The 27,370-nt window shown below is 45.6% G+C and overlaps 1 protein-coding gene across 1 annotated transcript in view; it reads right to left on the reverse strand.

Annotated features, from left to right (window-relative positions):
- Positions 1-579: 579 nt before the first annotated feature.
- LOC147028846 (carbonic anhydrase 2-like) overlaps positions 580-27,370 on the reverse strand; it is a 59,297-nt gene continuing 32,506 nt past the window's right edge. Inside the window, exons 3-7 of the mRNA XM_085879617.1 lie at positions 20,948-21,093; positions 11,526-11,618; positions 11,302-11,365; positions 3,728-3,891; positions 580-934 (exon numbers count right to left, since the gene is read on the reverse strand). Of these exons, the coding sequence (XP_085735743.1) occupies positions 743-934; positions 3,728-3,891; positions 11,302-11,365; positions 11,526-11,618; positions 20,948-21,093 (659 nt within the window). The 3' untranslated portion in view covers positions 580-742. The remainder of the gene's footprint in view (positions 935-3,727; positions 3,892-11,301; positions 11,366-11,525; positions 11,619-20,947; positions 21,094-27,370) is intronic.

Consider the following 27,370-nt stretch of genomic DNA (forward strand, 5'->3'; position numbering starts at 1 on the left):
TGAACACCCAGGGGTACTTCCCCTATTTTTTTTTATGACATCATCCAAGTCTATCTCCTTCATACTCTCACAGCTTCATCCAACTGTGTCCCGCTTCATCCTACGATCTCTGCTTCTTCCTCAAACTGTCTCCCTGCTTCTTACTTAATTTGTGCATGGCTGTGTTATCGCTTCATCATCATCATCATCATCATCATCATCATCATCATCATCACCATCATGAGGGGCTTGATCCAGAGGCAGGTTATGACTTTAATATTCTTTCTCCAAACCACTCGGCCTTGTGATTTTTCTTAATTTCTCTGTACGATGCCACATTCTTCTGATGGTCCTGCAGAAGGTTCTTTTTTTACCTCATTTCTCCTCCTTGGCCTTTTTCTTTTCATCTGTCCTAGTACCTTTGTGAACATTGCAGGTACTCTCAGCACATGCACCATCCAATTGATGTCAAGGAACTACAAAGAAATTCAATGTATGGAGGAGGCCATCAGGCCCATCCAGTGTCTGCATCTCTGCTGATATCAATGTAAAAAAATCTCCTTTTTATGACATTAATCAGACTACATTCCTCTCATGCCATTAGCAATTCTCATCATTATCTTGTGTAACCAATTTATTTTCTCCATGCATCTCCAAACCCACATCTGAAAGCTCTCTAGATACCTGACATATTTCCTCAACATCCATGTTTCAAACAAACAGTCAAACATACGAAGAATTTTATGACTACATAAAGAGTGAGTTACATCACAATGGGGAAAACAGATAGTGTGAGGAAACAGAATGGAAGGAAGATGGGTATTGCTGTCATGGCGGAACTCGCGATGAGGATGGAGCGACCAAACACTGGCTGGACTGGTCGGTTATTGTTCATCATGGATCTTTGTGGAAAACTAGATGACTCTGTAGCTTGAACGTTACGAAATGCCTCCATCTGCGAAAAAAAAATACCAATAATAAAAACGAAGAAGCAACAACACACAATTTAAACATTTCAAATTTGTCTCACTGCAATTCTTCATAACGTCATGGCCCCTCATAAATTCATGATTCAAAACTTCACAGGTTCCTTATTTCACCAACTCTCCCGAACTTAACTATCCCATTTCTTCCCATTGTGAATTTCTTGAGTACTGTATGAGCGAGTTGCCCATCAGGGTGTACCACTTTTGCAAAAGTAGTTGCTGTAATGAGGCACTATGTGCCTATCGATTCCACTGGTGAAGTTAGGTGATCGACCAAAATTTGAAAATTTTCCCGCTTTTTTTGACCGCGGGCCGCCATTTTGAAACTTCAGGAAAAATCCATATTTTTGGAAATAATATTGATTTTTGAATATTTTAAAAAATACATTTCTCTGTGTTTAAATGGCCGAATGCACTTCAGTAGACACCAATATGATAGTAAGTACCCGTAAATATTATTCACAACTTGTCCCAACATTTTGAGAAGGGGTTGCCATTTTGGAATTTCACTGAAAATCCCATATTTTGCCAATTATTGCACGGCACATTGTTAGACATTTACAGAATATCAGTAGTAGCGTTTTCATAAAGACATTATTAATGACAAATGAGAGCATGATCAATTAATTATGAGAACAATCAAATATGTTTTAAGCGACATGGTTTTCATATATGACAACATAACAATCTAGCAAACAAGCAACCACACAGATATCTTATAGAGAACATAGCGTTTGTTTTGTATAGTCTGGGTAAAGCGTCCTGTGCTCTTCCACGCACTGTAGCAATGCTTGACGTTGTTTCTCATCATTGCACATATGAATAAAGTCAGACACGAGCTTAATTCCTCTTTCAGCTCGATCATTTACGACACGCAAATAATTAGCACTTTCACAAAATTTCCTGTAACTTGCGAACTTGTCCCACATAGCCACAGGTGTCTGCAGCCACTCCTGATCATCATCTATTCCTAGGAGGTCAAACATCAGCCAGGATTCTTGGCTAATGAAAGACCTTAGCATTGGCATATCATCAGTTGAATTAAATTCCACGTGGGGAAGTTGTGGCTTGCCAGAGTCGAATTTCTCAGGCCGTTCTGTTTTCAAATAACACTTGTCCCATCAACTCTCTCCCTGTGTTCGGGACACCGTTATCAACTAGGGACAACACAACTAACTGAGGTGTTAAGTACCAAGTATGGCGATTGCACGACAAGATACAAGCATCTGCTACACCACTGTCGTAATGTTTGTACAGGAACATGTCAGCCATGAATTTCAGATCGTGTCATGCGGCAGATGTGCTAAGTGGACTCTGTAGGAATGCTTTAGCATAGAACAGACCTACGAACTTGGCCACTCTGTTTAAATACACTTGTTGAACATCCGATATCTTGAACTGGTGTTGGAGCAAAGCTAATTTGAGAAAATAGATGGCTTTCGCCATCCACCTGGCATGGTGGTCACTGGTAATTATTTGCGTGTCGTAAATGATCTAGCTGAAAGAGGAATTAAGCTCGTGTCTGACTTTATTCATATGTGCAATGATGAGAAACAACGTCAAGCATTGCTACAGTGTGTGGAAGAGCACAGGACGCTTTACCCAGACTATACAAAACAAACGCTATGTTCTCTATAAGATATCTGTGTGGTTGCTTGTTTGCTAGATTGTTATGTTGTCATATATGAAAACCATGTCGCTTAAAACATATTTGGTTGTTCTCATAATTCATTGATCATGCTCTCATTTGTCATTAATAATGTCTTTATGAAAACGCTACTACTGATATTCTGTAAACGCCGAACAATGTGCCGTGCAATAATTGTCAAAATATGGGATTTTCAGTGAAATTCCAAAATGGCAACCGCTTCTCAAAATGTTGGGACAAGTTGTGAATAATATTTACGGGTACTTACTATCATACTGGTGCCTACTGAAGTGCATTCGGCCATCTAAACACAGAGAAAAATATTTTTTAAAATATTCAAAAATCAATATTATTTCCAAAAATATGGATTTTTCCTGAAATTTCAAAATGGCGACCCGCGGTCAAAAAAGGCGGGAAAATTTTCAAACTTTGGTCGATCACCTAACTTCACTAGTGGAATCGATAGGCACATAGTGCTTCATTCCAGCAACTACTTTTGCAAAAGTGGTACACCCTATTGCCCATGCTGCCCACACGGGATTCTAAACGGGGTCGGGAAGGTGGCGGCAAAAATGCAAAAGACGTCTTATGTCATCGAGCCGGCAAGCTGGGAGCAACAATTCGCGTTTAATGCCACTTCTAATTAAATTCAAATGCTCTAATGTCGACGAGGTGCTCCATTTGAAACACTGTTCAATGTATGTAGCTTTTTGATGCCTATTGTCTGCAATACAAAAAAATTGTATTGGTGTCAAAGCCAGTGACCAATTGCAAATTAATAGAAGGATTCCAGATTTTGAGAAAAATAAATCATCAATGCAATGTTTACATCCACCTATACCTCACCTCCATTAGACATCCACACCACCTGCACCACTTTGACTCAAAGCCACCCTTATCTGGTGGTTTATAATACAGTATGAAGCAAATTGTGCTGATTAGTGGAACAAAAGACTCCAGAGAACCGTGTGAAGGCTAACCTATCCGTGACCTCCGCATTGTGTTTTTTAGTTCGTGATTGTATGAAAAAGTTTATATTCTGCTCAACATGTCAAGCTTGTAAGTTGAACTTCTGTGCTCCCAAAGCAGTAATTTAAGTTATTTCAGGACACACCTGGCTGAGACTTATGCTGATTGGCTGTAGAAACACCGTCCACACTACAGCCTCATCACAGCTTGGTGTCGTTAAGGAGCCCTGGTAGCGAGCAAAACGGCCACGTTGATGAACATCAGGCAGCAATGCAGCCAGGGGCATTGGTGGAATTACTATCTGCTGTCCTAGAGTGTAGAGATTGAGAGGTTGTACTTTTATGAGCATTTAAAATTATAGACACATCAGTGGGGATAAAGAGAAGAAAAGTGGTAAAAAAAAACATTTAAACTATAAACACATCTGAAACAAACAACACATGTACAATTGAGTCTCATAATAAAGAGCAGTCATAATAACCAATTGCATTATAAGGAATTGGACTTTTGGTGGCCCATCCTGTTTTAAAGAAGAAATTTAAACTCGCCTTTACGAAATATGACATGTAGATCGACGGTTAAAAAAAAAAAAAAAAAAATCAATATATGAACCAATTAAGTAAAACTCTTCATAATGCCAATTTTATTAAGTGTAATTCTGTCATGCACACTTGCTTTTGAGATATGTAGCCTCGGGTTTGAATCTCCACCCAGCTACAAACTGTCACCCTGATTCAGGGTGGTCGATGCATCACTATGTGTGCTGGCTGTCCCATCTATCAATATCGGTGTGATTTGAAGTTCTCATGGAGTAGTTCATGAAGAGTAGACGAGTTATCGCCGGTACGCTGGTTAAATGTCAAATTAGTGTCACCTTCAGTTGAACGTCAGGTCTGGCCAGCGGGTCAAAACGTCTCGGATCAAAACTTTTCCCGGCAGAGTCCACAAGAAAGTGTGAATGACCGAGACTGTTAAACAAGAAGTGGTAGTCATATTAGTCGTAATCATCTTAGATTGCTCTGAAATAATCGTTCCTGGATCCAAGTTTATGAAAGCATGCACTGCATTTCCCTACATCTCCGCATTGATCCTCCATCTACACACAGAACACTGCTGATATAATGATTTAGCTTCAAAACTTCCGCTACTTGGTTTGTTTTTGAGTTCCACGAGTTACCAATGTATCCTCATGACTACGTTAACGAGAGAGTTCATCGAGCATGTTACCCCACGCTGTCTTGAGAAACAAGGACATGGGCACGGTCTTTGAGCGGAAAATGAGATTGGTCGTGATGATGTAAAATGCCGTAATATTTTGTCCAAGTACTGATAAAACAGAAAGTTTTTGAAAGTGTCAAAAAGGCAATTTGTTGTCGACAGTGTGCAAGTATATAATTCATTTGAAATAAAATAAAGATTTTAAAAGTTGTGTAAAAAAAAAAAAAATCCGGAACTTTACTGCCACTCACGCGGTGTCTTCAACACCACCCTATCTAACACGTTACATTAGTTCTTTATGCCTGTTGTATGTGTCCTTTAGGACATCCTTAAAAACAGTAAGTTTCTTATTTGGAATGATTTTCAATTTTGTTTGACTACCAGGCAGGCACAGACGGAGTAAACATTTTCTCACTCCTCTCTGTGCATGTGTGATTGGGACGAAATCAGAGCCAAATTACGTTAAACTGCACATTCACTTTCCGACTCGTATTGAAAATACAACATTCAATTGAAATTAAGTTGTCCTTCGATCACAAACTGACGTTTATGGATGGATGGATGGAAAGACAGAAGTAAACTAGTTGCTTAACCCCACATTTTGCTTCACGTGTGAGGGGTAACCCGAACGGCACTTGGTAGAGCGCACATCTCCACCAGGCTGAACAGTTTACGATTTGTATCCCATTGAGAAGCCGGATCTGCATCCCGATCTTCATCAAAATCTGATCGGCTTGTTCTTGTCACCTAACCAACTCATACACTTTGTTTTGTCATAACTCCTCCACAACTTTTTGAGATATCATGCTATACATAGTTTTTGGGCCCGTTTTTCAGTGATGAAGAATCACCAAAACAATTGTCATATCCGGATCTTCACCAAAATCGAATCGATTCGTCCTTGGCACACACCCAACCAGTCCAAGTTTCATCCAAATCCATCCATAACTTTTTGAGATATCCTGTTTACAGACCAACAGACAGGGGTGAAAACATAAGCTCCGTCCACGTTCGGTAGCAGAGGTAACATATATTACAGTGCCACGTTTGCCAGCCAATGAGAAACATCAAATCGTTCAACACTTTCAACCACAGTCTTGCAATAGCCATGTTGCGAGGCTCTTTAACATGAGGAGAGGAACTATTTATGACCTTCGAAGACATTATCAAGCCAACTGAATCAATGCAGAGATGTGCCAAGAAGTGGACATCCCAGGATAACGACTCCCACTCAGGACCGATGCCTTCGCATGACCCATCTACACAATCAATTTTAAACTGGCCAGAGTACTGTTAACACACTCTCTGGACCTCGTCGGATAAGTGGCAACGCCATATTGAGGCATCCCCATGATGCAGGAATCCATGCTCATCATCCTGTTCAGCATGCAGGACTTACAACATGAGACATCCAAGCACGCTTGTGGCTTGCAGTGGTCAAATCAGCACATCCATTGGACATGAAGGCAATGGGCAAGTGTTACGTTCAGTGAGGACTACAGATTTCTCCTTGAAAGGCATGATGGTGGCCATGCACGATCATATGAGGCAATGAACGATATGCCACAGTGTGTGTTCAGGAAGCAACTAATTTTAGATGTGGACTTGTTATTTCACCCAAACTTGGTCCATATCCATGGCAATCTGAAGTGACGGCAGCTGATAAGGGCATGGAATAACATTTCCCAGTCTGAGATACGAGGGTCAATGCGATGACGATGCAATGTCATGATTGCTGATGGAGGTGGACATACCGACTATTGAGATTGTTACTTCTACATTTGATCCCCATGTGAAAATATTCTCCCACAGCGCATCATTTCATCATGAGGTCACAATAAAATGGGCATATAATTATTCAGCATTTATTTGCACCTCATTTAGCATCAGAGGTTTGCACCTCATCTGTGTCCCATGATGTCACATAAATAAATCGCACCAAGAAAAATCACGTGTTCGGCTTGTTTTTTTTTTTTATGGTGGAAAGTGTATATTGATGGCACTTTATGGCTCAAATAAGCACTCGAGGCTATGTGGCTGAAAAGCAACAATGCAATTGGACCTGATTTAGCTCAGGATTCTGCTGCGCGACCAGAGGGTTTTTGTTCACATGCTACTTCATTTATTGGATGGATCGAAGAAGAAACAGAGATTAAGTGGGGGCGATTTTTTACCATTAAAAAATAAATAAATCTAAATTCCTTACCTTTACAAAGGTGTCATCGGAGCTTCAATATTCGCACATAAAGATCAATATTTAGATATGTAGATTACCAGATTCGGTGGTGTAATGGTTCGAGCATCTGCTCTGAGTATGGGAGGTCGGCAGTTTTAAACCGGCTGTCACACCAAAGATGAACAAAATGGTACTTGCTGCTTCTTTGTTTGAGGCTCAGGATTGAAAAGGATAGAGCATGGACAAACAACTGGAAGTTGGCAACACAAGTGCAGGCTTTGATTATCCTAATGGCCTAGGAAAGAAACATTACGTTGGAGTCAGGATGCTAAGCTAATTTGGTTTGTATGTTCGCATAGGTGAGAAAATGTAGGAACTCCGGACCCAACAGTGTGACGTCATCCTGTTTTTTTACATACTACAGGAGACAGTAGTGTAGTTTGTTGTAGATTCGGTAGGTTAGGTTTGGGAGCATGTGCCGGAGCAGTGCGTCGCTGCGTCCAATTTCCGCCGGTACTCCAGGGGCCTCCGTCTGGCCTTCCCCCAGGCAGATGCCAGGCCCATCCCCATCTCCTTGAGATGATGGTCAACCTGCTGCAACCACGAGGCACGTGGCCGGCCCATTGGCCTCCTCCACTCACGAGACTCCCTCGCTGAGAGAATCTGGTGAGCAGGATCAGCGTCAGGAAATCGAGCCACATGTCCATACAGCTGCAGCTAATGCCCAATGACTGCACAGGTAACAAATATCATTTGAGTTTCTCTCAGTAACTGCTTGTTGGACACAAAGTCTGACAAAAGAAGTTAAATCTTCCTCTCAGATCCTTTCTCAGAGTCCAAGTCTCACATCTGAAGAGCAAGATTGGAAGCACCAAGGACCTAAAAATTCAGATGTTTGTCCTCCTCCATAGGTACCGAAAGCACTACACCCCATGATCCAGTGAATCCATGATTCCCCGGGTCTGACCCAGACTTCGATTGATCTCCAGCTCACAGCCGGCAGAGACAGGAATATCACTGCCAAAGGAAATGAATCTCTCCGTTACCTCAACTTCTTCTCCACAAACAGCTACAGGCAAGATGGCAGCATCCAAGAAGTCAATGAAAGCCTTGGATCTTTGTTTTGACCCAGGAAACCTGTCGTCCCAACAGTGCTGATTCATCATTTAGTGCCCTTACAAGGATATCCAATGTTTCCGCAAGGATGACTGCATTATCTGTGAAATCAAGAGCAGAGGTCTTGACATTCCCAAGTGATGCAACGCAACTTGATCTCTCAAATATTTTCCCCAAAATCCAGTCCATGCGAGCGTTGACTAGTGGGGGGAGGGGGTGGGCAGAACACATCCCTGACAAACTCCAGTAACAACTGGAAATATGTCAGAGATGGAACCACAACACATCACAGTCCTTTCAGAAATCAGATCAATCAACTTTGATGGCACCTCGCGAATACCGAGAATCCTCCAGAGGGCATCCTGATTCACTGAATTTAATGCTTTGCGCAGATCAACATAGACAGCAAGCAGCCCCTGTCGAAACTCTCGTCTGCATTTGGTGAGGACACGAAGAGCAAGGATACGGTCAATCGTTGACTTCTTTGGTATAAAGGCCGACTGCTCCGGGTGCTGGTGCTCGAGCAGATGGTGGTGAACCCGAAGAAAAATTATCCTACCAAAGACCTTGCCCAGCACTGAGAGCAGCATCACCCCTCAGTAGTTGTTGCATTTCTGGCGATCACCATTCATTTTCAAGAGAGTGACAATGAGGCCCCTTTCCAATCAGTTTGGATGATGCCTGTGTTCCAAACAAAGCACAAAACTGCATGCAACTACACAAGTACAGCATTTTCACCAGTCATGAGAGGTTCAGCATGGATGCCACAGATCCCTGGGGCTTTATCCCCTCCAAACTGGTTCACCGCAGCCTGTCTTTCCAAAAACGAAGGCCATCCACAGATCAATGGAAGGTCAGTAATGCAGATAGTTATGCCCCTGACATCCAACTCAACAGCTGGTTGGTCAACGTGGTACAGTCGCTCAAAGTAACCAGCCCATGAGGCCTTCACTTTGTATTTCTCTGTCAATAGTCCACCACCCACTGCTCTAACTACAGCACACTGAGGGACGGGCTTGGAGGAATGCAATGCACAAATTCCTCTGAAAGCAGGATGAGAATCATTCATCCACAGATGATTCTTTACCCCCTTCAAACATTCCTTACACAGAGGTCTCTTTGTGGCCTCAGCGCATGTACAGTTTTATACCTCATCTCAGCTCTGTTGGGCCTGTGACTCTGGTCAATGGTATTTAATGCCCCATGGGAGACAAATTTCCTGTTTGCCTGATGGTGAGTTCCAAGATATCCACCAGCAACATCAAGGATGGTAGTCTTGAAGGCACTCCACAACTTTTCAGCATTCCTCACAACACCCTAACCCCCCAAATCTCTACTTAGCCTGTTCGCAAACTCCTGAGCTACCCTCTTATCCCTGAGCTTGTCAACATGCAGCCTAGGCTGGGATGGTACCATTCTTCTGGATTTAAGCTGCAACTTCAGTGATGCCACAACAAGCCTGTGGTCGGTATTGAGTAACTGGGTACTCTAGAAGACACTACAGTTCTGAATCATCCTTCAGCGACCATCGACGAGCACATGGTCGATCTCCTTTGCAACACCACCAGTGTTGGAATACCAAGTCCAGCGATGAGGATGTGGGCGCTGAATCCATGAACGAGCCACCCTCAGTCCATGCCTTCTTGCAAAGTCAAGGAACCTAATGCTATTTTGATTCACGCTTCAAGACCAATATGGACCAACACATATCTCATAGTTCCCTCCACATCAGTTCCAGTCGATATGTTGAAATCCCTCAAGACTGAAAGAGTATCTCGTCTGGGGCACTGATCAACCATGGGCTCGAGTGCGGCATAGAATGTCTCTTTCACAGTGAGATCACTCGCCTCAGTTGGAGCAAATATAGAGACCAGGGAAATGACACCCAATGAGTGCTGAATCCTCAGTCTCATAATACGCTTGCTTAGTGGTGACACCTCAATTATCATGGTAGTCAGCTTATTGGACACAGCTCCAGCAACTCCTTTGGCATGGTAACCATCAGAGTGACCCGACCAGTAGTAGATGTAACCACCCGCCATATCTCGCCACCATCTGGTCTCCGAACTTCAGAGAGTGCTGCAATACCGATGTTCAAGCACTCGATCTCGGATGATTGCAGAGACAGGTGATCATCTTCTCTTCGGGACAGAACATTCCAGGCATCCATCTGAAGGGACCGCCTCAGGTTAACCAAAGGAGACCGTCGTCTGGTACTCAATACCGCAGCACCACCACCACATGCACTACCGCAATTCAACCCGGGAGGGTAATCCCGTGTTTTTCCTCCTCTCATCAAAGACTGGGGATCCTGAAGACTTTGCCCCAATCCCGTCATCTGGTGAGCTGCCCTGTGAAGGGAAGCTGCAGAGGAGGTACTCCCATAGAGTGGGTTTTCAGTTTTCGTTGCGTTTTTCGTGTATTTTGCAGAGTGAAGTGTTTTTATGGTGGCCGGAGTGCAAAACATGCTACCAACCACCGAGGAAAGGTTAGCCACTGCAGGAGGATATCTGCAGACACAGTTGGGTGCGATATATAAATGGGCACTGGCTCACAAAGACCTCTTCCACACTTTGACAGATTTTGTTTTTAGTCCTGCTGGGTGTTCATGTCCATTCCCCTCCTCACCAGGAGAACCTGGTTTGGGGGCGGGGGGGAGGCACCTGGTTTCAATGCCAACACTTGACCATGAAAAGGTTGGTACAGGTTTCACATGATACCTGTAGCAAGTCATAGATCTGATCTGACCTGACAATCCAGGTCGGGTGCTACTGTATCAATCGGGTTGCTCTTTACCATCTGCGAGGCTGCACACCCTTGGCTCCTTCCTTGGAGAAGGAACACATCTTGGCTCCTGCTCTAGTGTAGCCTCCATTCATTAATCTATTCTCAAGCACATTGCTTCGGCGTGGCATGGCCACATGAATGAGCACTCAGTTGATACGCCAATATATCATCATGGGCTGCTTTACAATTTCGTTTATATAAAACCAAAAATGTAGTTCAGCACTTAAAAAAGCCCAATGCGAGCTTATATATTAGATGTGGTTCCAATACAAACTTTTCTATTGTTACAGAAAGGGGGGAGGGGAGCAGGTTACAATAAAAGGTGATGCATCCATGCTGTGTTTCCAAGGAAAAAGTTTTCCAATTTCTTGTTCATGCTTGATAATTCCAAAACCAAAGTAATATTCCAACAACTAACATACCATTGTAACGGGTGTTGGCCAATGCATTGACAATCCCATCCAGTGCACGGTTGTGAGGCCCCAACTGGAGATAAAGAGACATGCCATTAATATTTACACTTTCCTCCAAACAGTTTTCTTCCTTTGCTGTTGATATAAACCCCTTTACTCCCACGTGGCCATTGGGTCGTGTTGCATGGCTCTGATCTGTAGTTTACTCTTCCTTACCCACAGATGCCCCCTACCTGCAGAAAGACTCCCAGCACTGCAATTCCATCACCATAGCGCACAGCGTTACTCATGGAGCCATAGCGGCTGCTGTAGTGAACGATATGCAGCTAGAAATGGAAGGGGATGAGATAGAATGTGGGGAAAAGGTGCACATAGTATTGAACATCACGTGATCATAAAGAATGCTGTATATTTTTTTGGAGGGGGGGGGGAGTTAAGGAATGTGACACAGTTGACTTTTTTTTATACAGACCACTTTTCATGTACATCCAAAATTCCTCTAAGGCATTATAATAATATTTAATCAATAATTGTGTCATGACACAAGTAGACCAGACACGGCGGATAATCCTCTCCCTGAAAGATATTAGTAGGGTTGGGCATACAAGCATACTTTTTTTGAAAGGAGTGTTTTTTATGGCCAAATTTCACGCTGATCACGAATCCGTTGAACTTTTTGACATAGGATGAAGTCTTAGGTTGGTAAAATGCAAAAATTCAAAATGGCCACCAAATTTATCCACTTTTCAGGTAAAATTTGATAATTATGGCTTACTAGGGCATGTAATATTATTACATACCCTAGGTCAGGTCAGGTATGGGAGCATGTGCCAGAACAGCGCGTCGCTGCGTCCACTTTCTGCTGGTACTCCAGGGGCCTCCGACTGGCCACCCCCCAGGCAGATGCCAGGCCCATCCCCATCTCCTTGAGATGATGGTCAACCTGCTGCAACCACGAGGCACGTGTTCAGCCCACTGGCCTCCTCCACTCACGAGACTCCCCCGCTGAGAGAATCTGGTGAGCAGGATCAGCGTCAGGAAAACGAGCCACATGTCCATACAGCCGCAATTGACGCTCACGGACTATGCAGGTAACAAATCTCATCCGAGTCTCTCTCAGCAACCGCTCGTTGGACACAAAATCCGACCAGCGATAGCCAAGGATTCTCCGAAGAGACCTGGTACGAAAGGAATTATTAGTCTCCGTCTCAGATCCTTGGTCAGAGTCCAAGTCTCGCATCCATAGAGGAAGACTGGAAGTACCAAGGACCTGAAGACTCGGACTTTCGTTCTCCCGCACAGCTAATGACAGCGCCACACCCCATGATCCAGTGAATCCATGACTCCCCAGGCCCGACCCAGACGTCTATTGACCACTGACTCACAGCCAGCAGAGACATGAATATCACTGCCAAGGTAAGTGAATCTCTCCACGACCTCAACATCCTCACCACAAACAGACACAGACAGGACAACAGCATCCAAGATGTCACCAAAAGCCTAGATCTTAGTTTTGACCCAAGAAATCCGTAATCCCAACGGTTCCAACTCCTCATTCAGCACCTCGAGGGCCCCCAAAAGGATATCTAAAGTCTCCACAAAGATGACTTCATCATCTGCAAAACCAAGGTCCGAGATCTTGACATTCCCAAACGATGCACCGCAGCTTGATCTCTCCGACATCCTCCCTAAAATCCAGTCCATACAAGTGGTGAAAAGTGTGGGGACCAGTACACACCCCTGACGAACTCGAGTAGCAACTGGAAATAAGTCAGAGATGGTACCACCACACTTCACAGCACTCTCAGTACCAGAGTAGAGTTCAGACATCAGATCGATCAGTTTTGGTGGCACCCCACGAAGACCAAGAATCCTCCAGAGGGTATCCAGATTCACTGAATCGAACGCTTTACAGAGATCAACATAGGCTGCAAGCAGCCCCTGCCGAAACTCTCGTCTGCGTTCGGTAAGGACACGAAGGGCAAGGATACGGTCAATCGTTGACCTCTTTGGTGTAAAGCCTCACTGCTCTGTACGCTGGTGCTCAAGCAGATGGTGGCGAACCCTTTCAAGAATTATCCGAGCAAAGACCTTGCCCGGCATTGAGATCAGCGTCACCCCTCGGTAGTTGTTGCAGTCTTGGCGATCACCCTTCCCTTTCCAGAGAGGAACAATAAGGCCCCCCTTCCAATCAGTTGGGATGATGCCTGTGTTCCAGGCAGAGCACAAAACTGCATGCAACGACACGCGTGCAGCATTTCCACCAGCCTTGAGAAGTTCAGCATGGATGCCACAGATCCCTGGAGCTTTGCCCCGTTTCAACTGGTTCACCGCAGTCCGTGTTTCCACAAGCGAAGGTGGACCACAGTTGATTTGAGGGTCAGCAACAAGGATTGTAACACCCTTGCCGTCCAACTCGACAGCTGAGGGATCAGTCTGGTACAACTGCTCAAAGTAACCGGCCCAGCGGGCCTTCACTTCAGACTCCTCTGTCAAGAGCCTACCACTCTCTGCTCTAACTGTAGTGCTCCGAGGGATGGGCTTGGACGAATGCAATGCACGAATTCCCCCTGTAAGCAGGACGAGAATCACCTGTCCACAGGTGATGCTCTACCCCCTCACAGATTCCTCGCACATAGGCCTCCTTGTCCACCCTCAGTGCACGTACAGTTTTACGCCTCAGCTCCCTGAACAGCTCAGCTCTGCCATTCAGCCTGGCCCTGCGACTCTGCTCAATGGTATCCAGTGTCCCTTGAGAGACAAAATTCTTCTTTGCCCTGCGGTGAGTTCCAAGACATTCACCGGCAACATCAAGGATGGTGGTCTTGAAGGCACTCCACAACTCTTCAGGACCTCCCAAAGCACCCAGACCCCCCAAGTGTCCACTCAGCCTGTTCGCAAACTCCTCAGCTACTCTCTCATCCCTGAGCTTGCCAACATCCAGCCTAGGCTGGGATGGTACCATTCTCCAGGATTTAAGGTGCAGCTTTAGAGTTGCTACAACAAGCCTGTGGTCAGTATTGAGGAACTGAGCACTCCAGTAGACCCTGCAGTTCTGGATCATCCTCCAGCGACCGTCAATTAGGACATGGTCAATCTCCTTTGCCACACCGCCAGCGTTGGAATAACAAGTCCAGCGATGAGCTTGTCTGCGCTGAAACCATGAACCAGCCACCCTAAGTCCATGACTTCTTGCAATGTCAAGGAACTTAGTGCTATTCTGGTTCATAGTTCCTGACCCATGGGGACCAACACACACCTCATAACCATCCCTATCAGTTCCAGTCAATGCATTAAAATCCCCCAAGACTAGAAGTGTATCTCGTCTGGGGCACTGATCAACCACAGACTCGAGCGTGGTGTAGAATGTGTCCTTCACGGTGAGATCACTCGCCTCAGTCGGAGCATAAACAGAGACCAGGGAAATGACACCTAAGGAGTGACGAATCCTTAATCTTATAATACGCTCGTTGACCGATGTTACCTCAATTACCATTGGGGTCAGCTTATTGGACACAGCTACAGCAACTCCTTGGGTATGGTAACCATCAGAGTGACCAGACCAATAGTAGGTGTAACCACCCACCATTATCTCGCCGCAATCTGGTCTCCGAACATCAGAGAGAGCTGCAATCCCGATGTCCAAATGCTTGAGCTCAGATGATAACAGAGACAGGTGATCATCCTCTCTTAGGGATAGGACATTCCAGGCACCCACCCAAAGGGACCGCCTCAGGTTAACCCAAGAAGACCGCCATCTGGTGGACGACACCTCAGCACCACTCCGACACACTCTCCTGCAATCTGACCCAGGGATGTTACCCCGTGGTTTCCCTCCTTTCATCAAATATTGGGGATCCCGAAGGCTTTGCCCCAATCCCGTCATCCGGTGAGCTGTCCTGCGAAGGGAAGCTACACAGGAGGTATTCCCACGGAGTGGGTTTTCAGATGTTTTTGCGTTTTTGTGTTTTGCGGAATTAAGGGTTTTACGGTGGCCGGAGTGCAAATCTTAAAGCGTATCCTGGGTTACCTCGCTGGGGTCTGGGTTTTTTGGCCTGCTCAACCATGCCTCGACATGGAACAGGCCGCAACGAATTCTTAACGATAAGGATGATTCCATATTATTGTATGCCTGATTATTATCAGAGCAACGAATCGCTGGCGGAGGGCGGAGGAGCTCCTTGTGAGCCAACGGCCATCCATATCTAGTGCCCAACTGTGTCTGCAGACGTCCTCCTGCAGTTGGGTTATTTCTTATTAGGAGGTTGGTGGCAGGATTTGCACTCCAGCCACCGTAAAACGCTTCATTCCGCAAAACGCAAAAACGCAAAAAAATCTGAAAACCCACTCCGTGGGAGTACCTCCTGTGCAGCTTCCCTTCGCAGGGCAGCTCACCGGATGATGGGATTGAGGCAAAGCCTTCGGGACCCCCAATCTTTGATAGGAGGGAAACCACGGGGTAACATCCCTGGGTCAGATTGCGGGAGAGTGTGTCGGAGTGGTGCTGAGGTGTCGTCCACCAGACGGCGGTCTCCTTGGGTTAACCTGAGGCGGTCCCTTCGGGTGGGTGCCTGGAATGTCCTATCCCTAAGAGAGGATGATCACCTGTCTCTGTTATCATCTGAGCTCAAGCGTTTGGACATCGGGATTGCAGCTCTCTCTGAGGTTCGGAGACCGGATTGTGGCGAGATAATGGTGGGTGGTTACACCTACTATTGGTCTGGTCGCTCTGATGGTTACCATACCCAAGGAGTTGCTGTAGCTGTGTCCAATAAGCTGACCCCAATGATAATTGAGGTAACACCGGTCAACGAGCGTATTATGAGATTAAGGATTCGTCACTCCTTAGGTGTCATTTCCCTGGTCTCTATTTATGCTCCGACTGAGGCGAGTGACCTCACCGTGAAGGATGCATTCTACGCCACGCTCGAGTCTGTGGTTGATCAGTGCCCCAGACGAGATACACTTCTAGTCTTGGGGGATTTCAATGCATCGACTGGAACTGATAGGGATGGTTATGAGGTGTGTGTTGGTCCCCATGGGTCAGGAACTATGAACCAGAATAGCACTAAGTTCCTTGACTTTGCAAGAAGTCATGGACTTAGGGTGGCTGGTTCATGGTTTCAGCGCAGACAAGCTCATCGCTGGACATGGTATTCCAACGCTGGCGGTGTGGCAAAGGAGATTGACCATGTCCTCATTGACGGTCGTTGGAGGATGATCCAGAACTGCAGGGTCTACCGGAGTGCTCAGTTCCTCAATACTGACCACAGGCTTGTTGTAGCAACTCTAAAGCTGCACCTTAAATCCTGGAGAATGGTACCATCCCAGCCTAGGCTGGATGTTGCCAAGCTCAGGGATGAGAGAGTAGCTGAGGAGTTTGCGAACAGGCTGAGTGGACACTTGGGGGGTCTGGGTGCTTTGGGGGGTCCTGAAGAGTTGTGGAGCACCTTCAAGACCACCGTCCTTGATGTTGCCGGTGGATGCCTTGGAGTTCACCGCAGGGCAAAGAAGAATTTTGTCTCTCAAGGGACACTGGATACCATTGACCAGAGTCGCAGGGCCAGGCTGAATGGCAGAGCTGAGCTGTTCAGGGAGCTGAGGCGTAAAACTGTACGTGCACTGAGGGTGGACAAGGAGGCCTATGTGCGAGGAATCTGTGAGGGGTAGAGCATCACCTGTGGACAGGTGATTCTCGTCCCGCTTACAGGGGAATTCGCGCATTACGTTCATCCAAGCCCATCCCTCGGAGCACTGCAGTTCGAGCAGAGAGTGGTAGGCTCTTGACAGAGGAGTCTGAAGTGAAGGCCCGCTGGGCTGGTTACTTTGAGCGGTTGTACCAGGCTGATCCCCCAGCTGTCGAGTTGGACGTCAAGGGTGTTACAATCCCTGTTGCTGACCCTCGAATCAACTGTGGTCCACCATCGCTTGTGGAAACACGGGCTGCGGTGAACCAGTTGAAACGGGGCAAAGCTCCAGGGATCTGTGGCATCCATGCCGAACTTCTCAAGGCTGGTGGAAATGCTGCACTCGCGTCGTTGCATGCAGTTTTGTGCTCTGCCTGGAACACAGGCATCATCCCAACTGACTGGAAGAGGGGCCTTGTTGTCCCTCTCTGGAAAGGGAAGGGTGATCGCCAAGACTGCAACAACTACCGAGGGGTGACGCTGCTCTCAGTGCCGGGCAAGGTCTTTGCTCGGATAATTCTTGATAGGGTTCGCCACCATCTGCTTGAGCACCAGCGTCCAGAGCAGTCAGGCTTTACACCAAAGAGGTCAACGATTGACCGTATCCTTGCACTTCGTGTCCTCACCGAACGCAGACGAGAGTTTCGGCAGGGGCTGCTTGCAGCCTATGTTGATCTCTGTAAAGCGTTCGATTCAGTGAATCGGGATGTCCTCTGGAGGATTCTTGGTCTTCGTGGGGTGCCACCGAAACTGATCGATCTGATGTCTGAACTCTACTCTGGTACTGAGAGTGCTGTGAAGTGTGGTGGTACCGCCTCTGACTTATTTCCAGTTGTTACTGGAGTTCGTCAGGGATGTGTACTTGCCCCCACACTTTTCAGCACTTGTATGGACTGGATTTTTGGGAGGATGTCGGAGAGATCAAGTTGCGGTGCATCGTTTGGCAATGTCAAGATCTCGGACCTTGATTTTGCAGATGATGCAGTCATCTTTGCGGAGACTTTAGACATCCTCTTGGGGGCCCTCGAGGTGCTGAATGAGGAGTCGGAGCCGTTGGGATTACGGATTTCTTGGGTCAAAACAAAGATCCAGGCTTTCGGTGATATCTTGGATGCTGCTGTCCTGTCTGTGTCTGTTTGTGGTGAGGATGTTGAGGTCGTGGATAGATTCACTTACCTTGGCAGTGATATTCATGTCTCCGCAGGTTGTGAGCCGGAGGTCAATAGACGTCTGGGTCGGGCCTGGGGAGTCATGGATTCACTGGATCATGGGGTGTGGCGCTGCCGGTACCTGTGCGGGAGGACGAAAGTCCGAGTCTTCAGGTCCTTGGTACTTCCAGTCTTGCTCTATGGGTGCGAGACTTGGACTTTGACCAAGGATCTGAGACGGAGACTTAATTCCTTTGGTACCAGGTCTCTTCGGAGAATCCTTGGCTATCGCTGGTCGGATTTTGTGTCCAACGAGCGGTTGCTGAGAGAGACTCGGATGAGATTTGTTACCTGCATAGTCCGTGAGCGTCAGCTGCGGCTGTATGGACATGTGGCTCGTTTTCCTGACGCTGATCCTGCTCACCAGATTCTCTCAGCGAGGGAGTCTCATGAGTGGAGGAGGCCAGTGGGCCGACCACGTGCCTCATGGTTGCAGCAGGTTGACCATCATCTCAAGGAGATGGGGATGGGCCTGGCATCTGCCTGGGGGATGGCCAGACGGAGGCCCCTGGAGTACCGGCGGAAAGTGGACGCAGCGACGCGCTGTTCTGGCACATGCTCCCATACCTGACCTGACCTGAATCGCTGGATACATTACAATGCTTATAAACGCCCGTTGGCGCCAGTGTTCGTGGCTTTATTTTATTTCTGCACATGTTATAACCTCGAGAAACCCTTAAACTAAGCCGAATTACAAAATTTCAGCACCAAAATTGAACTTAATAGCAGTTCCGACTGCTAAAAAAAAATAAGCGCTCATTTGTCCAATTCGGACTTGGCTGTCTCCGGGAGGTGTTTAATATGATGGATCATTGCTTGTAAGCCAGGCGTTCCTTATCAACTGTTTCATTGGAATGCTTCCTTGGGTGCTTAAGCCAATTGGTGAGTGCTCTACCCCAGGCAAAAACATCATTTCTTTCCTGTAGTTATTCTCTGCAGACTACTGCAGTAGGACCTGTTACCAACTATGGTATATGAGAGTACTACTCTCATATACTATAGTTCTAACTGGAGCATTTTTGTCTAGGTGTGTACAATATTTACACTGTCACTGAATACTGTATATTGATCAACTTGAACAAAGTTCAGGGGTCACTCACTTGCGTTGGACACGTGTTGTTCTGCGGTGCAACAGGTGGTGGTTTCTGTGAAATTTTATTTTGCTTTTTTTTTGTGAAATTTTGTGAAAATTTTTATTTTTTTCTTGCTGAAAATGTGAAATTTTATTTTGAATGACGTTTCCCCCTTTTGTGCGTTCTTCTATGATGCAACCCATCACTTCGGCATGGATAAATAAAAATTAAAATTAAAAGTTTCGTTTTTAAAAGTTTCTTCAACAATTTTGTGGAGTGATTTGTGAAGTCACTTGGTGCACGTTCTTCAAGCTTCAATGGCGATATTGCAGTTCGACAATCTCCTTGAAGAAATCCTTTCATTCAGGTTTTTGGGTCTCACTATCTGCCACAATCTTTCCTGGGAAAGCCACATCTCCAAGCTGGCTTCCAAAGCCAGTTGCTGACTGGGCATCCTACGTCGTGCAAAGTCCTTCCTTGGCACACCTAAGCTTCTGACGACTTACAAACCTTTCATCCGTGGTCTGATGGGGTACTGCTCTCCCCTCTGGGGTGGTGCTTCTGCCTCACACCAAGCTCCACTTCACGCTGTGGAAACCAAGGCTTTTAGGATCATTGGTATCTCCCGCGCTGAAGCTGAGTCTTTGGGTCTCACACTCGCCTGCCAGAGGTAGGTTGGTGATCTTTCTGTCTTATACCGTCTCCTCTCTGGCCTTGCCTCCCCCTCCCCACCCCCCCTGTTCTGTCTGTGATCTGTCCCCCCTATATTTACTCAGGGCACTCAAGGACCACCAAAAAACCCTTTCTGGTGAAAATGCCAAAATCAACAATCGCTGTTCACCTTCACTCTTTAATTCTTCTCTTTTCCTGCCTCTGGAACAAACTCCCATACTTCCCTAAAACGAGCCGTGTCTGTCCATCTGTTTGTTGTGCTATAACTTGTGAACGGAACAACAGATTTCAATGAAACCAATAACGGTGTATTCAGGGATCTCTCAGGAAGGTTTGTCATGCAAACAAAAAGAGGAAGGATGGTTTGTGTACGTATGAGTACATGGGTACTGCTAACACAAACTTATGACGCTGGATTAAATAAACTTAAATAAACCACCCCAGAGGGGAGAGCAGTACCCCATCAGACCACGGATTAAACAAACTTAAATAAACCCGCTCGGAGGGCAGGATCTCCCAGGAATCCTTTTTTGTTCTTGCCCAATAGATTAGCCATTGCAGCTCTGCCGAGGAAACGAAAAGCCCAAATTGGAAGGGGTGCTCGAGATGTGAGGAATCAGAGAGCACACAGAGATGAGGAGAGCTGGTTTCCTGGCAAGGCGCATGCCTAATGCGTACCCCAGACAGTTTTGATAAAAAGAAATGAGAGCGGGGAGAGGGGCAAGAATTTTTTTTATTTTGATCTTCCTCTTTGTGTGTTGTATAGCATTCGGAATTCAGCATCTAAAAAGGCTGTGACGAATATTCCATTCACACTGTCCCCTTCCTCGCTCACTGAGTGTGTAGCTTGGCCGGTATATATGCACCGCTTCATTTTCTCCCCATTAACAATAACCTTTTTTTTTAACAATTACACAAAGATTGGCATTCCCTTCAGTGAGGTGATGGGTCTTATATGCTAGTAAATATTCAAGGAAGAAGGAGAAGGTAAAGAATCTGTGGCATGTGGTATTACCTCCATAGGAAATTGTAGCTTGTTCAATGAATGCTCAGAGCCAGGCTTGGCTGCTGAACCCCAGTGGAAATGAAACTGAACCGCATGGTATCTGCCGTTAAGCCCAGCACCACTCAGCACCATTCCTGTGGGCAAAGATGCCACCACTATGGCACCAAACATGATGCATCAATGCACAACTCGGGCTCACCAGTACGTACGTTGCCCTATTACACACACAAGCATTATTATCGTTTCAAAAATATATGCAAGACTCCCTCCTCAAGAACAATCGCATCAATGGTTAAACGAACAGCGATTTCTGGTGCACTAAATTTAATTTGTATCATAACATTTAAAGAATGTTATAATGATATCAATCTCGGTATACAACACCCTCTCCTTGTCATCCATTTGCAATCGTATCGTAGTTGTCCTAAATAGTGGGGTGGCTAACCCAAGATTTTGGCTCAATCATACAATGTGGATTAAAAGCCTGAAACCTGTCTGGTTTATACTTCAACAAATTCTGAACATTTTCAGATAGGTATCCAAATGATCAGCGCCCCACGCTCGCCATGGGAGAAACTAATGTATAATTTGCCTTGGTGTGGCAGATTGTGCACATGTGCCCTGAATAAACATTATACGGTTATATGATTGTGCGTTTTATAATACGGTTGCTATGGAGACATTTTATGACAAACACGTTTGTATTCCTTGACTGGTGTGGTTCGGCTCGCTACGCTCGCCTCTCCACACATCGTTGCAGAGATTGACATCACAGATTTGCTGTGTTGGCATGATTTACATCAATCATAATGCAAACATTTCTTTTCTACAAATTTATTTGTAATAATGGTGATATTATTGTCTGAAGGGTGTTAGGGGTCTTAATGGTTTGAGGTCTCAGGGGTCTAAAGGGTCTTTGGGGTCTTTTTAGTCAAGGTTTTTGGGGTCTTTGGTGACTTTTGGGTCTTCAGGGTCTTTTGAGTCCCGCTTTCTTCCCACTTTTGGAGTCTTTAGCGGTCTTAAGGGTCTTGAGGAATTAACGTTCAAACAGGAAATGATTAATAGGCGTATAGTCTTCACGGCTTCCTGGACCGACTCACAGCTTCACCGTCTCACCGCCTCACTGTGCTTTGTCGATTTTATATTTCTATAAATATGAATTGTTCAAATTGTATTTCAAGATTTCTTAGACGTTAATTGATGAAAACTTGTAATCGTAATATGTATACATAAACAGTTCCAAGTGTCGACAACCACGATCAGTGAAGTTGGAACAAGCTTCGGTCGATAACACATCACGATGCACGCATTCCGATTACAGGTGAAAATTTTCTTTTGTTTTATAGTCACATTGACAGATTATAGATACAATGTCAGTACTATCTGTTAGACCGCAACCCGTTTCTTAACGCATGCTGAGTCAATCCTGATGAGTTCCCTTCACAGTAACAGAGGGCAGTGAGTGCACTTCAGGGTGAGCCTTATAGCACCTGCACAGACACCTGCACGCCTTTTTCATATGCAGTATATTGGCTCTTAGCACATTTCCTGAGCTTGTCGGCCAAGAGTTGTCCACTTTGGTTTCCAACTCCAGTCTGTAGGATGAGGTAATTGTAGATCTTTTTGCAGTATCTGCCCCCATATATCTTGGGGTCCTGACGTCAAGTCATGCTTGGCTGTTGAATTGAATAAAAACCAGGATGGGTTGACTCTGCCTGTCATCCTTCTGAGGTCGGCAAAATGAGTACCAGCTTGCTGGAATTCTGTGTCGGAGGGGCGACCTGTCCAGGATTGTGTCCATTAGCCAAGGAGACTGCTTAGGCAGCACCAACGCTCTGCACAGAGGATGGTCCCAATGGATGGATGGATGGCCCACATACATGCCTTTTGTGGTCGACTACATGCAGTATATACTGTTTGAGAGCTGCCTTTGTTGGTGGGATATTCTCAAGGGTTCGTGATTTTCCAGAGAACAGATATTGTGTTTCCTCCTTAAGCCTACACATTCCACTATCTCTATCACACCAAAGAAGCACAAACCATTCGATTAGCAACCAGCTGTTGTCAGGAACACATGCCAGAGATCCTGTCAGTGTCAGAAATGCATCTGTAAATACATGTCACGTATCACAGGCTGACGTTTTTGCCTTTCCTGGAGAAGAATGACATCACATCACACCCACTCAGTGCACGAAACATAGATTATAATGCCTCTGCTTTTCGTGCACTCTAGGAGGAGGCAATTTCATGAGCAGCAACATACGTATATGGTGTCTGCTTCCACAAGGGATACCCACACCTCAGTTGCTGGAATGTTGTGCAAGTTAGACACAATAATGACAACTACATCTGTTAGCTGTTTTGACCATGCTTTTGTGGTGTCTATCCTGGAATGGCCTACTCTTGAATACGAATGCTCCAGGCAGTTTTACCAAACAACCAAAATCACTTTTTCTTCATTTAAAACACTCCAAGTGCGTCGGTAAAAACCATGCCTTTCCCAGATACATACACACGTCCCGCCATCCATGGTGACTCCGCTCTTGCTCGCTTGCAGCGGAGATGACGTGAAACATGGGCGGAACAAGAGTATGCATGAGGCAGAACATGGGTGGAGCATGAATATACGTTATACTTTCAAACCTGGTTACAACACAGTGTCCATTTTCTACTGCATCTGATAAATGCAGCATCAAGTGTGTACATCTGCTTCACGTGAGCAGGGTTCAATACGACTTTTGTCTTCTCTAGCATCACATAGCACTTGATACCCAAAGGTGCTGTATAACTCCTTGTCTTCTATTGCAGTTGAGGTCACTTGTTCAGCTAACAGTTGGAACATCTCAGTTTTGTTATTATTGCCACGCAAGAAACTTTGCCAGTTAATTGGGACACTTGATGTCAGGGCGACTCTGCCTCTCAAACATTTACCTTTTTTTTCTCTGGTTGCTACTTTGCGGCTGTCAGGAATGTACACATCCCATAGTATGTCAAGTCTGCTCACATGATCTAATTGCGACATGATATATGGCTGGGACACAGTGTGCTTGTAATCCTGCAAATGTTTCCGAGATGTCTGGGGACAGCATCTGAACAATCATGCATGGTTTGCGCGGCGATGGAAGACCAAATTTTCAGGAGTTTTCCAGGACAAAGAAGTTGTTTTCCAGGACTTTTAATACAAATGTTTTATGTAACAAGTGACATTGGAATAAAGCACAAGAATAAGAATGAAATTTTGTTTATTTTCTGTTATTCCAGATTCCATTGAATATTTCAGTCATACATGTATACCGACAGACAAAATATACCGGCTTAGCATGTTATACCACATAAGCAATCCAAGTCGTACCTTTTGCAACATTAATCACCAGCTTCTGTTGCATGGATTGCTTATGTGGAGTAAACTGCAAAGAATACTGTCGTGGTTCTGTAAAACCACATGCCTTCAAGGCAATGGCGCACAACATACAGAGATCTCAAAGTGTAATTATTTCAATAGTATGTGTATTAGTTAGCCATTTGCATATGTCTAGGGGGTAAATGGGAAAGATGCGTTGCATAGGGATTTTTTAGTTCGGTCCTTAATCTTCAATCTTTGGATTTCTTCTTCCACTCCTTTGTCTCTCTCACATGAAACATGCAAGCAAGCACGCACACAAGCACATACACAAATCAATAACGATGGAAGGAACCAAGCAAAGCGCACTGGGAGCGCCTCATTTGCATTTGGGCTCCATTTTCCATTCAAAACTGCGCGACAATTCTCAACTGCAATCTCACCTTAGACCTTCATTCTGTTCACCATACTGTACCATGCTCACCACAACCACTTCATACAATGACCAAATATACCTGCAACAACCTACGCTTACATTTTAATTACAAACGTGACTGTTATGGATGACATCGTCACAAGGAATTTCCACCTCTTCGCCACGCCGCCACATTACAATCAATTCACTACAAATGTCACAACATACTCCTACTTCTCTACAACTGTCGCAACTCCCACTTATTCATCAAACACTCAGCGCAGCCTCGAGGGACATTGAGGAGACAAAGGTCTGGTTATTACAGGGCATACTGTTACTTGAAACGCGAATGTGCGCTGGAGCTATTTTGAGGATATACGGATAGTGCAGGGATTTCCCGAAAATCCCACATTTGAATGGAGGCCAGCGCACGTTCAGGGCCAGAGAGTGCCTCCACAAACCATGTCCCCATGATAAAGTTGGAGCTCTGACGCATGGCCATGTCGGCGAGTGACTGAGCCATTTTTCGGATTCGGGGGCTAGGGGGCGTGGCTATGGCTGCTATGGATCAATGAGGAAGCTTGAATTCACCAAGAACCTCGTTTTATTTGACTTTTGGCTCCTGCCCTTGCCCGTGGCTCATAAAAAGAGCGAACGCAGCTCAGTTTCGTCAAAACGAGCCAGGAGCAGACCTATTCACAACTTGCCAGGGGAGAGAACTCAAGAGAATCGTCAGGATGGAGAACTCACCAGACACCAGAGCTCACCAGACAAGAGGCTATGACAGGCATTGGACCTCGCTGGGGAAACAGGTAGTGCAAGGAGGACAAGCATCTTGCTGAGCGAGGGGCACCACGAGTCGGCGTGATCAAGCATGGGATCACGAGCTACTACTGCAAGCCGGGGCTACGCTCATTCTATCGATACTCAGTTAGGGTGCATCCTGCAGCAACACTTACACGTACAGATTCTCACACTATTGCGATAGGGTCTTTTCTCTTATGTATCTTTCTTTACCATATATCTCTCATCTACTGTGGACGCAAAAGAGCAATCGATACTGGTAAGCCAGATCAAGACCGTTCTTTTCAGAGTGAACTCAAGAGTGAACTGTACTGACCTGCACCTCACATTCTTCCTCTTACACCACACTTAACCCCACACTGCGCATTGCATTGCACTTGCACCTCTCACTCATGCACCTGAGACACCCTCAGTATTTCTCCCTCCTCCCCTTTCTGAAATGTTTTGGGTTGCGCAGATCTGCCGACAGCGCAAGGTATTGAGAAGTCGCTTATCCTCAACTGCTTCTATCTCTCTGGGCTTTCTCTAATTTTCCTCAGGTTTGTGTGTGTGTGGTGGCACCTGTCGTAGCATAAGTTAAGACTGTTTATGAATATTCGGGATAACTCTGCACTGTCTTCTTCTTCTTTTATGAAAATTGCATGTCTTTTGCTGCACCTCACAAATTCCTTGCTTTCGCTGCTGTACATTTGCAATAAATCCCATCGTGTGTCACACAACTTTCCTCACTTTGTTAAATAAATGTGAATGCAAGACATGAACCCAGCTCGGTTTTGTCTTTTCCTCCAATAGTCTAACATGGCCTACACCCTAGCTTAGCCGGGACATTATTCCCCAAAATCTGCCCAAACAGCCGGTGCGTACTTGGCTGCTCTGCTCGGCTGCACCTGGTATGGTAAGTAACTTAAGTAACGCAAGTACGCATCGAGGGCATGGTTCCCCAATAAGGTGATCATGTGTTCCTAGGTAAACGGTTGTCAGATGGAGGACCCTGGGTCACGTGGTCAATTTATTGGAGTTCGCGGTCGATTACTGAAAGTCATTCATACGTGACGGCCTGCGATTCCCGGTGAGCACAGAGAGGAACCAGGGACAACCCATCCCTCGTGGTTCCTCCGCGAATCCAGAGCCGTGACAATACTTATCCTCATCTTCATAAAAAAATTTAAGTTATAATAATTATGCCTTCCATATAAGATGTGGATATTCAGATGACAGTAAACCCTTCTTTGATGTGTGTGTGTGTGTGTGTGTGTGTGTGTGTGTGTGTGTGTGTGTGTGTGTGTGTGTGTGTGTGTGTGTGTGTGTGTGTGTGTGTGTGTGTGTGTGTGTGTGTGTGTGTGTGTGTGTGTGTGTGTGTGTGTGTGTGTGTGTGTGTGTGTGGGGTTACGTTTCCTCTCACCTATAAATTCATGCATCATGTCTTGGAGGGGTTTACCAGAATCACCCTCACTCAAGGTAAAAAAAAATAGAACATTCACTACCCCTCAAGTTTTCTGTGCATTTCTTTAGTTGGTGGATACTGCACTCCTTAATGCCATAATGTCTGCCCATGCAGTGACACTGAGCACTCTCGCCTCTACCTAGCTGATACAAAATGGCCACTTTCTGTGTCACAGACACTGCACATCCTCTGTCGTACAAAGTCCTTCCTTGGTTCACCTGAACTTTTATCACCTGCAAGGCCTTCATCCAGAGCTGTCCCCTCTGGGCTGGTCCTATGCCTCACATCTTGCTCAGCTTGATTTAGTGGAAACCAAGGCCTTTAAGATAATTGAAATCTCCCTTGATGAAGCTGAGTCTACAGGCTTATCACTTTTCTATCTCAGACGGGTCGGTGGTCTTTCTGTCTTCTACAACCTCCTTTCTGGTC

This window comes from Eptatretus burgeri, chromosome 4 (genome assembly GCF_056783735.1).
Source record: "Eptatretus burgeri isolate ZD-2024b chromosome 4, Ebu_testis_v1, whole genome shotgun sequence".
In the NCBI taxonomy this organism is placed as follows: Eukaryota; Metazoa; Chordata; class Myxini; order Myxiniformes; family Myxinidae; genus Eptatretus; species Eptatretus burgeri.